This window comes from Phocoena phocoena, chromosome 5 (genome assembly GCF_963924675.1).
Source record: "Phocoena phocoena chromosome 5, mPhoPho1.1, whole genome shotgun sequence".
Taxonomy (NCBI): Eukaryota; Metazoa; Chordata; class Mammalia; order Artiodactyla; family Phocoenidae; genus Phocoena; species Phocoena phocoena.
Genome location: NC_089223.1, coordinates 44,422,022 through 44,437,179, shown reverse-complemented (window position 1 = coordinate 44,437,179; position 15,158 = coordinate 44,422,022). Strand labels below are relative to the sequence as shown.

Sequence of the window (15,158 nt, the reverse complement as noted above, 5' to 3'; positions counted from 1 at the left end):
TTTCAACATGGTGGGAAAAAAAATCATGAAAATTTTAACAAGTTATCGAAAGGGAAATATTTTGTTTATTGTTTCCCCTCAGGGCAGTATTAAACTCAACTAAAGAAGGCATAGGTGTGTGAACACCAACTTCCATAGCAGGTGAAATTCCAGCAAGAGTTCTTATATTGTTTCTACTTTATCCATCAACATTCTCCCTGAAGCCTCATGCCAAGTGGTGATAAGCAATGGAAATTTGCTCAGTTGCCCATTTTGAAGTGTCAACAGATTTCAGGGGTCCCAGCCTTTGTAGGTCCTAGACTTGACGTATTCCAGGTACGTGTGAATGATAAGTTTCCTTTGTTGCTTTCGCCACAGATCATGACAGCAGCACCTCAGCAGTTCTGGGTAGACATCCTCCCAGTAGATGATGGCACCCCTAGAATTGTTACCAACCTGGGGCTCCAGTGGCTGGAGTACATGGATGGCAAGGTAAGGCCTTTCCACCTGCCGCGGACACATTAACTGACTTGGGCTCGATCCTATTCATGACAGTATGAACAGAACTCTTGTTCAACTCATGTTTATCCCTCCCTAAGTGAGCTGATTTGTTAAGATTGCTGAGCTCCGTGAGTTTGGTTCGAATTGTATTACAGTTTAAGATATTCTTACAAAATGACCCCAAAATATAGTAGCTCAAACAAGATAGAAGTCTTTTTTCTCACATAAAGTACAGAAGTGGGGAGGCTAAGGCTCCACGTGACCATTCAGAGATGCATATTCCTTCTATCTTATTCTTCTGCCATCACTGGGTTGTTGCTACTGAGAGCGTAGCCAAAACTCTTCAGCTATTCATCAGTATTCCAGCCCATGGGAAGAGGAAAACAGAAAAGTAGAGGGCAAGGAACTTCATTTTAAGCAAGTGGTGCAGAAATTAAACACATCATTGCACTCATATTCTTTTGACAAGAAATTGGCCCTATGGCCCTATCTGTTGCATGGGAGTGTCTAGCTGGGTGGCTAGGTGCTCAGTTAAAAGTTTGTTAATTAGAAGAAGGGAAGGGTGGATTTTGAGAAACATCTGGAATATGCCACAGATGAGAAGGAAGTGAGTTTTTTTGTAGGTAAGTATCCTCAGAGGAATTCTAGAAATTTAAATTTTTTCTCCTTTTCCTAACTCTCAGTTTGGTCATTTTAAGACATGTCATAATTCTCACCTGGTAACCTGTCAAGCATTAAATCCCCATCCCCACCCAAACACACACAGTTCTTCAGTTCAGATTGGAAAGACTTTTGTGTGTGGTATTCCCTCTAGGATGTGGATTTTCTCATCTCCATGTTGCTGATTTGTTGGTTGTATATGCAGCAGTGAGGCTATAGCTTTCCACTGAACTCACTGAGAATTTTTAAATATATGAAACAAAATTAGTACAGATTCCGCTTATGCCCTGTTTGCTATTTTTCTCAATACTCAGAACCATCCTGTTCTCTTCTTGGCACTCTCCAACTGGTCTTCTACCTTCAACTCTTACCCTACTGCCGTGACTCTTATCAAATTTACCAATGACTGAAGTCACCAATTTCACCAAATCCAAAGGTCACTTACATGCCCTTATTTTACTAGGTCTAGTAACAATACTGTTGACCACCCCTTTTTTTCTCTCAAACCTTTACTCTTACTAAATATTTGTTGGGTGAATAAATGAGTGAATCAAAATTTAGCCAGTATATTTGGGCCATATTGGGATATCATATATTTATCTTACTCAATTTCAAGCATTGTAATCAACTTCTATAAGGTATAAAATGGCCATCTTCCCTGTATTGTATCATTCTTTCAAAGTTCCAACCTTCTTTCAAGGCCACACTCAAATCCCACCACCTCAAAGCCCCTTTTCCGTAATCCAGATGGATTTCCATAATCGCTCCTCCCCAAAAGTGTGTAGCATTCTTTTCATATATCCCATTACAGCTCTTGCCACAGTTACCTTGCTCATAAGCCTTTCTTTCCCAATAAAGTGTGAACATCAAGGGCAGAGGCTAGGATGGTTTCTATCCTCATAACCTCTTCAATCCCGACAAAGTTTACCAGGCAAGAAATGCACTTAGTAAATCATTGTTGAGCTGAATTAAATCTGAGCCAGAGGGTCTTGTTCCTGCTTTATTCCCATCTCAGGAATTAAATGTAATGGGTTTCTATTCCAGGCAACCAACTTGATCACCAAGAAGGAACTGCTGACCATGGACCCAGACACAGAAGACCTGCAGCTTGTCTACGAGATAACCACAGGCCCTGAGCATGGCCACATGGAGAATAAGCTGCAGCCTGGAAGAGCTGCTGCTACTTTCACACAGGGTGGGCACTCTTAGAACTGAGAGGTGGGAGAGGTCTCTTCTGACACCACTCTCCTTACTTCCCTGATCTTTCCCACAACTACTGCCAGCTACTTACCCCCAAGTAACCTATTTACAAACAAATAGATCTTTCAGTGTCTAACCGTCCAACTTTGGAATTTTACTTCTCCTGATTTTTTTCCCTGTTACTCTGAATTAATGGCAAAAAAAAAAAAAAAAAAGGAAGAAAGAAAAATTTTATCTTTACCAGGCTTCCTCAGCTCCCAAATTGCTTTAGGTTTGGCCAAGTTTTCTGGAAAGGATCACGTGATACTCCTGGGTTTTCTTTCAAAACAGAAATAACCACCAGACTTTATGAAAGATCTGTGACCCTTTGTGGTTTACTTTTTATCTCTAAGCGTTATAGATTTTTTTTTAAGTCTTCAGCAAAGAAAAAAAATCGACATGGGTAGATTGCTCAACAGAAATAGTTTCCTGTTTGGAATCACATCAAGGAGACCATTTTGTATTGTAGTTGCTTATAAGCTTTTCACAGTCTTCTAGACTTCTTTTTTTTTTTTTTTTTTTTTTTGGCGGTACGCGGGCAGGCTCAGAGGCCATGGCTCACAGGCCCAGGCACTCCGCGGCATGTGGGATCTTCCCAGACCAGGGCATGAACCCATGTCCCCTGCATCGGCAGGCAGACTCCCAACCACTGCACCACCAGGGAAGCCCTTCTAGACTTCTTTCGAGGATGCACCTGATTGGGATCAGTCGTTGTACAACTGCATCTTACAATTTATGTGCCATATTTCCTTTTTCTCCCTGTCCTCAATCTTTTGTTCTCCCCTAGCCACATTTTATCTGTGCCTTGTGTGGGGGCTGTTTTAATCCAACCCCAGCTTTTCTTGGTAGCACATACCTTCCAAAGAACGTTTATTTTGAAGGAAGTAGGGGTGGGTATGAGCATATATGCACAGCAGACGAGCTCAAAGACTTCTCTGTTGGCTCTAAGATTTGCATTTCACATTCCATAGACATTTATTAAAGTGCTTTTTTGCCAAAACCCTGGGATTCTCATTTTACAACAGCATAAGGGTACTTCTATACATAAAGATGGGTCTTTTGTTATACAGGATCTTATTTTAAAATCTGGCAGAAACATTTATTTTTAACACTACTTACTATCCCTTTTTGTTCTTGGGACAATAAGTTTTGTCTATAACCCATTAGAAGAATAAAACTGGGTGTGTCAGTAGGAATCTGTGAGGCTGTCTTTACATCCCCGGGTTAATTCAGTGTCTTTTTTCTCACAGAGGATGTGAACCTGGGGTTGATTCGTTATGTGTTGCATGAGGAGAAGATCCATGAGATGATGGATAGTTTTCAGTTTCTGGTGAGAGACAGTAAACCCAATGTGGTCAGCGACAATATCTTCCATATCCAGTGGTCCCTCATCAGCTTTAAATATAACAGGTACAAGCGTGATTGGTGTTCATTCTTGAGAAATGAATCAGGAAAGCAGAGGAAGTAAGGATGAAACACCCTGTGGGTCAGCTCTAATCATCCGATGATGATGGTGGGGTGATAACAAGAATAAAAATCATAGTTACACCAAATATTTCTTGAATACTGTATGTACAAGGCACTGTAACAGGTACTTGACGTATGTCATCTTGTTTAATACTTGCAGTTATGAGATGAGTACTATTGTTGCCTCCACAACAACAAAGCAACAGAGACAGAAGTAGGTTAAGTAACTTATCCGAAATCACGTAACTAAAAAGCAGTAAAACCAGGATTTAAGTCCAGTGACCTTAAGCCTTGTGCTTTACTTCTTCTCCTGAAAGTATTTGTCCTTCTGTCTTCAACTTTAAAAGATAATCCAGCAGAACTGATAGGGAAAACAATAAGCATTCAGAAAAATAATCACTGGCCCGCAGTAACAAAGTCTTTGCCTTCTGTGTACATTCTCCCTGTTCTCAAGCTCCCATTCTCCCCCTAGCTCTTTTGGTGTTCACAGAATCGTATATCTTTAGGGAAGGATTCATAGCTTAATATAGACAGCTCTTCAAGATGATTTTGTAGTCTGCTGGGGAGTTAAGAGGCAAACGGAAAGTCAGTCACCAATTGGTAAAGCACGGTGCTGAGTTTATAGATTAGATTATAACAAGGATTATAATTTTTGTGGGGGAAATAATTCTTTAAATCTACATTTGAGACTCACTATTCTAAGAAACCAACCTCATGATAATTTAAATGAAAATTGGGACTTGGGAGGAAAACATGCAAACTTGATTTTAAGCGCCCCAGATGTCGGCTATTCTACTATTACACACACTTGGAGAATTAGTGGAAAATTAGAATCTCTCTCTATATATATACACATACACATATATATATATACACACATACATGTATATATGTGTGTGTGTGTGTGTGTGTGTATATATATATATATATATATATATATATATATATATATATATATAAAACACTTTGCTGTTATTTACCTCTTACTTGTAACTCCTTCAAAATTAAATACACCAAATAAAACTGATGATGTTTTCTGGACAACCCTCTAATGTTTAATGGACTAAACAATACGGAGGGTCCCCAAGCTGGCAATGAAGACTATCCTCTCAGAGGCACTTTGCCTGCAAGCCTCACAGCAATAAGACCCAAGCCAAAGTCCAATAGCCATACTCAGTGATGAAAAACAAAGCCCAGCTCAGGCCTCACTTGCTTGTGGCTTTTTTCAATAATTATAATAATAAGTTATTTCTCACAGTTCTAGAGGCTAAGAAGTCCAAGATTGGGATGCCAGCAGATTCAGTGTCCAGTGAGGGCCTGCTTCATGATCCATAGAGAGTTGAGTTCTTGCTGTAACCTCACATGGCAGAAGGAAGATGGAGCTCTCTTTTATAAGGGCACTAATCCCATTCATGAGGGCTCCACCCTAATGACATAATCACCCTCCAAAGGCCCCATCTCTAATATTGTCACAGATGGGATTAGGGTTTCAACATATGAATTTGGAGGGGGACACTTTCAGCCTATAGCACCTTCTCACTCCCCCATTGTCATAAAGCTCCATTTGCCTAGACACTTTTCTCACCTTGGCCCAGTTCTCATTTTCTTACCTCTGGCACTGCCCTGGCTCCTTTAAACACTTCCTGGAGATCTGGCCCAGTCACTCCCCACCTGAACCAAGTCATTAATTGGCTTCCAAGCAGCTTTCTTCTGCAGGAACTCACTGACCTATTCTAATCACTCTACCACACTTGGGAGAAATTATTTCTTTGTGTTCTGAAATATGGAGTGCATAGCTCTTATGTGCTGACCATCTTTCAGCTCTCTCTGAAAACGGGGCAGATATCATTCTGCATCCACAGCTTCCTTGGTCGCCTGATTCTGTGACTGTCCCAGGTGAACGCATTCCCTCAACTTACAACCTGACTTCTTAAAGGAACCAAACTGCCTCTTCTCGGAACTGTCTGAGACCAGTAACCAACCAGAAGAGACAGGCATTAAGCATGTAGATCCTTCACAGCCCTTTCAGAATTTCAGAGATTGCCTTTTTGTGTGCTTCCAGCTACAATGTCAGTGAGAAAGCGGGGTCAGTCAGCATCACGGTGCAGAGGACTGGGAACCTAAACCAGTACGCCATTGTCCTGTGTCACACAGAGCAAGGCACCGCCAGCTCCAGCTCCAGGGTCAGCTCCCAGCCTGGACAGCAGGACTACGTGGAGTATGCCGGCCAGGTAGGTGGGTGTGGGGGGCCTCTGACTCCTGAATTGCCAGCGGGCTGCAGCCAGGGCTGAGACGTGGCTGTTGGCAACTGTGGCACGTCCCCGCTTCTTTACACCAGCTCTCTGCCCATCAGCACCCTTCCTCAAGTCACTGTTCTATGTTGCCTTCCCACAGTGCCTTCTTCTTCACAGTCTGTCTAATCTCCACTGCAGTTTTAACTGCTGTCCAGCTTCTCAGTCTTTACATTTTGCTTCACGATCAAGAAAAGTCTCCAAGGCACCATGTTGTACACTCAGCCTTTGGTATCCTAACCCTTCCTCTCTACCGCCCTTTACCTGAAGGGTAGGGAGACTAGTTGGGGAGTTCTTGGAACAGGATCGTGAGAGATGATGGGAGCCTATACACGTTATATATAAATTAGATTATCAACAAGGACCTACTGTATAGCACAAGAAACTATAATCAATATTTTGTAATAACCTATAAGGGAAAGGAATCTGAAAAAATAGATATATATGTACATATAACTGGATCACTTTGCTGTACACCTGAAACTAACACAACGTTGTAAATCAACTATCCTTCAGTAAAAAAATAAATAAATAAAGTGAAGGTGGAGACAAGTGGGTGGATTCAACAGACCAGTAAGAATTGACAAGATTCAGCAGTGGATTAGATAGTGAGACAGAAGGGAGAGATGAATGATGATGTCCCTGGCTGGGGGGGACACCAAGGAGGAACAGGTCTGGTGAGGGTGTGGTCCTGGCTCTGCTTTGGACATGTTGAGTGTGAGTTGCCTTAGAGACAATAAGTTGACAGCTTTATGGGTTGGTAGGAGAGTGCAGAGAGGAGTTCTGTGGTAGACACACACACACACACACACACACACACACACATACACACGTTTGCACATCTCTATGTTACAGCAGTGGTAATTAGCACCAGGGTGTGAATGAAAGAGAAAAAAGAGAGAGTGAAAGCAAAAGAGAAAGGACCTACTGTATAAATAGTAAACTCCTTTAGGGCAGGATGCCCTGTATGTGTCAGATTTAAGTACTACACAATACATGGTACTTATTAGGTATTTATTAAATGTTTTTTTGAAGTAGTTTCATTACTCTTATGGCATAATAAATCTCTGTAAAGAGGAGTGGACTCTCTCTTTGAGGCATTTCAGCTGGACTAAGCTAAAGCCTCATGTCAAATGTATTTTTTTAAACTTTTATTGAAATGTAGCTGATTTACAATGTTGTGTTAGTTTCAGGTGTACAGCAAAGTGATATATATATATATTCTTTTTCAGATTGAGTATTGAGTAGAGTTATAAGATATATATATAACAAGATATTGAGTATAGTTCCCTGTGCTATACAGTAGGTCCTTGTTGGTTACCTATTTTATATATAGTAGTGTGTATACTTTAATCCCAAACTCCTAATTTATGTCAAATTTAAATGAGGAATTGGAATAGATCAGCTAAGCTAAGGAGTCTTTTAGCAAAATATAAAAAAGAGCACATACTTGTGGTTTTTAGGGAGAGACAAAAGGCAGTGTGTTCTAGACCTAAACAGAGACCTATGAATGTTTCATTTAGTTGGAAGCATTTTAAAATGTGGAGCATAATAAAACTTAATTTGATTAGTTGATTACACGTGGAATAGTAATTTTCTGTTGATGAAAATTACATGGTTTTCAGGTTTGTGTGGCCCTAGAGGTTTAGGACTAATTTTTACACATTTTAGCTATCTCAGTTACACAAAGTACAGTCCAGGTCCATTGCCTGTCCACTCAGTTTCAGACTGATCCATAGCTCTGGTTCCATTTGAAGGTTTTGTCCTCATCTTTTTTTGAAGACAAAGTAAAACCAGAATAAATCCATATAAGTTCACAATTGTATGCATATAAATTAATTTCTCTATTTTATACCAGGCTAAGTTAATTCACATTATGGGTCTAGCACATCTTAATGGCAAAAGATTTAATGGTAAAGTTAAAATTCAGTCTGGCTTGTTCACAATGTAACTTTCTCTGAATTCAAACTCCGTTATTCAGTACACTGAGATTCTATGTCAGTTTTGACTATACAAGTAATATGGTGATGATAATAAATAATATCTTGTATTTGTTTCATGCTTTAAAATATACTGAGTGCCTTCATTCTACGTCGTCTCATCTAGTCCCGCCAGTAAGTATGTGAAATAGGTATATTATTGTTATTTAACCGATGAGGAATCTGATGTTTGTAAAGTTTCATAGCCTAACCTAGCTTGGAAGTAACAGAACCAGGACTTGAGGCCAGAAATGCACACTCCAGGCTCAAAGATCTTTCCAGTTAAACTTGCCACAAATAGAAGGGGAACTGAGTAATCAAATGACTCGTGCTATCCCAAGTGAGTTAATAAGACAGAATACAAAGAGTTATCTATATGTTTTTCTACAGTCACCACGTGGTGGGAGACATCTTTGCCCTCCACGTCCCTATACAGTAAATCAGCCCCAGCGTACGGAGGAAGAATGGGAAGAGGTGATACAGCAGGAAGTAGGGGCTAGAAGAACCAGCTATTTCATTCAGTGCTTTGCCCACTGGACTTGGGTCCTCTCTTCCCGTGATGCTCTTGGGGAGTGTGGAGCAGGGAAATCTGAGGCACAGCTTAACTCCTTGTTTCCTTTGTGACAGGTGCAATTTGATGAGCGAGAGGACACCAAGTCCTGCACCATCGTCATCAACGATGACGACGTGTTTGAGAACATCGAGAGTTTCACTGTGGAGCTCAGCATGCCAGCATATGCCCTACTGGGGGAGTTCACCCAGGCGAAGGTCATTATCAATGACACTGAGGACGAGCCCACATTAGAGTTTGATAAGAAGACCTACCGGGTCAACGAGAGCGCTGGCTTTCTATTTGCACCTATTGAAAGAAAAGGTCTGTTGGTGCCAAAGGTGACAAGAAGCTATAATAATAGCTAACATTTATTGAGTGTCTTTTATGTGCCATGTGCTCAGGTTCCATATTAACTCATACCTGGAAGTACTTCATGTGTATTAACTCATTTAAATCTCCAGAAATCCTAATAACTACTACCTACAGTGAGTACTATCAGAAGGCTTCTCATCTCAGTTCAGGTTGTTAGTGCTCCCATTCATTCTTAAATGGGACCAAAAGACGAGTTATATTTGGCTTTGCAAATGACTCATGAACCTGGGATTTTTAATCAATCACCCAATCCATAAATATTTAGTAGCCTTGGTCAAGGAGGGTAGTTACAATTTGTAAGAACTGGCTTCCTCTCTTAGTTCTCAGAAGACAGAAAATGTGTTTAAAGGTTTTCCTACATGAGTGTCCCACGTAGAGCTCAGATGAGAAATAAACTGTGTGTGAGAAATAAAGGGCAATTCTGCAGGGGTGGATAATCAAAACAAAGATTGTATGGATTTATGATTGTGCAATATTGAGACTTTATAAAACACCTGGAAATTAAATCCCCATTCAAAGCCACAACATGACTGTAAGTGATGACGTCGGGTATTTTGTTGCATCTGCTGACTGTGTGTTAGTGTGACGGACACTGCAGAGAGCACCAACCCTTGGCAATGCCCCTCGGATTACAAGCAAGCCCCGTTGATTGCTCTGGGCCAGCCAGCCAAGCCCAAACAGGCTGTCACCCAGGGAAGTGGCAACACTAATAAGTAAAGTCGTTTGTTCAGGGAGCTGGGGTTTATTGTGTTTTGTCTTCCTCTTTTCAAACAAGCTTATTTCTCCCTGGGAATTAAAGTGCAGAAGTTTATTCAGAAAGGCAGTGAACTGTGCTCATAGCACTACCTTCAGGACACAATTACTTTGCTGCTTAAAGTACCAAATATGTCTCTTATCTCTCCACCCGCTGTGGTCTTAGGTGGTGGGCAATGAGTCTTGTGAATTAACAGAGCACAAAATTCACAGAATAGGAAATCCATTTCAAGTTGTTCGGTGAAGTATCTGGGGTACATTAGATCCTCAAGTGGTTTATACCACAGGCTTAAGAAACTGCAAAGCAGGAAGGTTTCATGTCAGAGTTTGAACAGAATATGGAATATGTCAGAGAGGATCAAGCCTGTCAAATTACCAGAGATTTCAAAATCTGAGAAGTGCTCATTCAAATGCTTTGGTTTCCTTGCCGTTTGTATTTCAGGGGATTCAAGCAGCATTGTATCTGCAGTTTGCTACACGGTGCCTAAGTCAGCTATGGGAAGTAGCCTGTATGCTCTAGAATCGGGCTCTGATTTTAAATCGAGAGGGATGTCTGCTGAGAGTCGCGTGATATTCGGACGTGGTGTCACCGTGTCCACCTGCGATGTCATGCTCATCGATGACAGCGAGTATGAAGAGGAAGAAGAGTTTGAGATTGCCCTGGCAGATGCTTCCGGTAACGCCCGCATCGGAAGTGTGGCGTCGGCCAAGGTGCTCATTACCGGTCCCAATGATGCCTCTACTGTGTCCCTGGGCAACACGGCTTTTACTGTCAGCGAGGATGCAGGTAATGGAAAGCGTCTCTGGGGTTCCCTCATCCATCCCCTGATCCCTTCCTTGAACAATTTCCTCTTAGTTTTGAGAATGCCCTTAGGATGCCATTCCTCAGTGACACCGTTGTCAGTCTGAGGCAGGTACTACTAGGCATCAAGACCAAGAATGGAAGGTAGTGAAGAATAGGGAGTTCCATCCACTTGTCTTGCTCTGGTTACTGATGGCAGGGAGGGATCTGGCTTAGAGTTCACTGGCTGACCTCTGTGGTCCAGAGGGAGGGCGTGGTGCTAAGCATTTTGGCTTGTGAAGGAGGGAAATGTGACCTGTTGAGGATGGAGGTAAATTATTTCGTGTACTGCTAGCTGCCAAAACAAATAAATGCAAAGTTTCAGTGTCTTAACAGATGGAACTTTCTCGTTCATATAACAGCCCAAGGCAGGCAGTGGGCAGATTTCTTCCACCCAGGCCTCTTCCCTCTTTGGGCTCCACAAGGATCTCAAAGTCTTCTGCGTGCTGCTGTCAGACATCCTGCAAAAGAGGCAGCGGATGTGCTGAGTGTCTGCTGATCTGAGCCCCCTGATCAAGACCTTGCATCTCTTTGAAAGTGAAATTCTAAGGGATAGTGAAAACTAATATTTTGGAACACTTACTGAATGCCAGCCACCATGCCATGTGCATTCCATTCATTCTCATTTATATATAAAAGCAAATGGAGTCCCAGAGAGATTAAATAAATCATCAAAGACCAGCTAATATGACAGAGCTGGATTAGAACCCAGACCTTTCTATTATACCACGTTTCCTTTCCCGTACACCAAATGCCCAGCCATGACTGCTTGTCACCTCTCAGCTTATTGGCTGGAAAAATATGAGTGATGGGCTTGTCATGTAGCTTTTCTCTGACCTTGATTGTGAAAACAGCTAGAAATTTAGTCATGTATCATTAGGACCCTACAAAGTATGTTGTCACAGCGACCAGAAGATGCGCTTCTTCCTAAGATAAGCAATAAGCACGTATGGTTTAAGTAATGATGTGTGCACCACTCAGATAAAATAGGAAAATCACCCAGTTAGGAACATTTAATTAGGAACATTCAGCTCCAGGCTCCATAGAGTCCCCTAGCTGGTTTTTCCTTAACTGGTTATTTTCTAGCTCGTCCCTGAGGCCCTAGTCTCTGAGTTTCTTCTCCCTAAATAGACTTGAGATGTTTTTCAGTGGACCCACCTCTCCTCGGTCCATTGTTCTTCTCCTGTGAACAATCTCCTCCTTGAAACCACAAAACCACTTTCCCCTAAGGGCTGTCTCTCCAGCACCACCTCCCTGAGGACCTCCTTCAGGTCTGCTCTCGATCTTAATGTCAGTACAAAGCAGGATGGTGACGCCTCTCAACCTCCCTCGGAGGGAGCACAGGAACGTCACTGAAGGGGGACTAGGCAAGCGAGCAGGCTGAAGCTGCCGCTGCTGTGAGGGAGGACGTCGTTCTGAAAACCGCACCCATTTTCTGGTTCCGGGTTGACCACTGAAATGTATGACTCTCAATTCAGGCACGGTGAAGATCCCAGTTATCCGCCACGGGACTGACCTTTCCACCCTCACGTCTGTCTGGTGTGCAACGCGGCCCTCGGACCCAGCTTCCGCCACACCTGGAGTAGACTACGTTCCCAGCTCTAGGAAGGTGGACTTTGGGCCAGGTGTCACTGAGCAGGTGCGCATACAGAGGTCAAAAGCCAGATGGGTCTGATCATGTTGTCTTTAGTCTGTTCTCCAAACTCTCTGGAGGACTATAAAATACCGAAATATTATGATCTTCCCGTTCTTCAAAAACACTTAGAGAGATCTTCGACAAACTCTCCAAGTGACATTTTCAGCATCTAATATCCAGCACCATGGATTTAGGATAGAAACTGCACTAGATCGATGCAAATATCTAGAAACAAAACACCTACGGTATGTGATACAGAGATGATCATTTCATGGGTTTAAAAAATTTACTTTAAGACCACCGAAGAAAGGCAAATTGTCACCTTTGCCCTAATCTCCCAAAGGCAAATGAGTGCTGGTTGGTGAGCATCCTTTAAGATTTGCTTTGATTTTCCCTCTCTTTTTTAATTAGAAAAAATTTTTAATTTTTTAAAAATTAAAGGTATAATTGACATATAACATTATATTAGATTCAGGTGTACAACATAATGATTCAATATTTGTATATATTGTGAAACGAACACCACAGTAAGTCTAGTTAACATCCCGATTTCTCTTCTAGTATTGCACCTTGACCATCTTGGATGACACTCAATATCCTGTGATTGAAGGGCTGGAGACATTTGTGGTTTTCCTCAGCTCAGCACAAGGGGCCGAACTGACCAAACCCTTCCAGGCTGTCATTGCAATTAATGACACATTCCAGGACGGTAAGAGATTGGGGATGCCAGCTGGTGGTTCAGGCAAGATTTCTATTTTTTCCTTAACATCCATGTATATGACATTGGAACTCATTCACATTTTCATTCAAGAAATATGTGTGTGTGTGTGTGTGTGTGTGTACGTGAGTACATGCACATGTACACTTTCACATAGAAATATGGGACAGAAACAATCATTCCTGTTTCTGGCATCTGCTAGGCACAAAAAGATGTACGGCATACTTTAGAGATATTCCAGGTTCAGTTCCAGGCCACCACATTAAAGTGATCATCGCAATAAAGCAAGTCAGATGAATTTGTTAGTTTCCCAGTGTATATAAAAGTTTACATTATACTGTAGTCTATTAAGTGTGCAATAGCATTATGTCTAAAAAACAATGTACATACCTCATTTAAAACATTTTGTTGCTAAAAAATGCTAATCGTCATCTGAGCCTTCAGCAAGTCATAATCTTTGTGCAGTAGTAACATCAAAGATCACTGATCACAATCACCGTAACAGATACAATAATACTGAAAAAGTTTGATATATTGGGAGAATTACCAACCTGTAACACAGAGACACAAAGTGAGCAAATGCGGTTGGAAAATTGGCTCTGATAGGCTTGCTCAAGGCAGGGTTGCCACAAATCTTCAATTTGTAAAAAACATAGTATCTGCAAAGTGAAGTGCAACCAGGTATGCCTGGTTGAGTTGTGTCTTCAAGAAGCTCAAGGTCTAGTTAGGGGATCAGATCCTTAGACAGAAAAAAAATAAAATATTATGATAAATGACTTAATAGTGTGATAAATCCAGTAGTGTAGGGGCAGAGGGGACTGAACGGTAACTATGCGTGCAAGAATCATAGAAGATTTCACAAAGGAGGTGATATTTAAACAGAGTCTTCAGGTGTGGTAGGAGTTAGTTTATCTAATGGATAATAAAATAAAGCTTTGTTAAATGGAGAGCTATAGTATACATAAGGTATAAAATTTTGAAAGACACATATCTGGAGAACAGTGAGATGCTTACTTTTGCTTTGAGCCTGGCAGGAGGTGAATGGAAGAAAATGAAATGGAAAGACAGGGTGGAGACAAGTTCTAAGAGGTCTTATGTTCCAATGTCAGGAATTTGGAGGTAAAGGGGAACAGCAGATGCTTCTGAGCAGAGGAGTGGTGTGACTTTTGTTTGAGGAAACTAATACTGGCCGTCTTATGGGTGATGTGCAGGAATGAGTAGACACAAGTACCTGTACAAAAAATGTGAGTCCCCTCTGAAGAGCTGACCTAAGCAACAAGAGGATGAACAGAAAAGGACTTCCCCAGTTCTTCTGGGGAAGAACTGATGAAATCTGGAATTGTCAGATTCTAGAGTTGGGTGGAGAAGATCAAGTTCAACTTTCACCTCAAGCAGGAGGACCCTCGTCAGCATCCCCGGTGATGAATATAGAATCCATGATTAAACTCTTCAGTGACTACGGAGTCACCAGAGAAGGAACTGGCAGCCCAGCAGGGCGATCTTTAATTTTCTGTTTTTAAATAACCTATCCGTTTATGTAGTAAAAAGAGCAAACAGCAAAAAAGGTGTACTATGAAAATTGTCTTCCTTCTACCCCTGGCTCCAAACCCTCCAGCTCTCCTCCCCTGAAGACAACTATTTTAAGCAGTTTTTTTGTTATACATTTGCATATATCCAAAGTAGTATGTTATTTTAGACTTAGGTTTATTGAGGTCTAACTTACGTAAGTTAAAATTCACCCACCACCACGATCAAGATGTTGAACAGTTCCAGCATCCTACAGAATTCTCTCGTGTCCCTTTGTAGTCAACCTCTCCCCATCCCAAGCTCTGGCAACTGTTGAGCTGTTTTCTGTCCCTGAAGTTTTGCCATTTCCAGAATGTCATAGAAATGGAATCATGTAATAGGTAGCACCTTGAATCTCGCTTCTTTCACTTAGAACACTGCATTTGAGAGTCTTCCATGTTATTGCAAATATGAGTGGTTCATTCCCTTTATTGCTGAGTAGTTACTGGTGTGAATATAGGTTTTCATTTCTCTGGAGTCAGTACTTAGGAGTGGGGTTGCTGGGTCCTATGGGTAAGTGTTCGTCTAACATTATTAGAAAGAGCCAGCCTGTTTTCCAGAATGGTTGTAACTACTTTGCATTACCTCCAGCGTTGTATGAGA

The 15,158-nt window shown here is 41.5% G+C and overlaps 1 protein-coding gene across 1 annotated transcript in view; it reads left to right on the top strand.

Moving 5' to 3' along the window:
• FRAS1 (Fraser extracellular matrix complex subunit 1) overlaps nt 1-15,158 on the top strand; it is a 455,620-nt gene that overhangs the window by 394,395 nt on the left and 46,067 nt on the right. The window contains exons 51-58 of the mRNA XM_065877453.1: nt 358-471; nt 2,185-2,335; nt 3,630-3,789; nt 5,909-6,077; nt 8,744-8,990; nt 10,237-10,581; nt 12,114-12,274; nt 12,833-12,980. Coding sequence (XP_065733525.1) covers nt 358-471; nt 2,185-2,335; nt 3,630-3,789; nt 5,909-6,077; nt 8,744-8,990; nt 10,237-10,581; nt 12,114-12,274; nt 12,833-12,980 — 1,495 coding nt within the window. The remainder of the gene's footprint in view (nt 1-357; nt 472-2,184; nt 2,336-3,629; nt 3,790-5,908; nt 6,078-8,743; nt 8,991-10,236; nt 10,582-12,113; nt 12,275-12,832; nt 12,981-15,158) is intronic.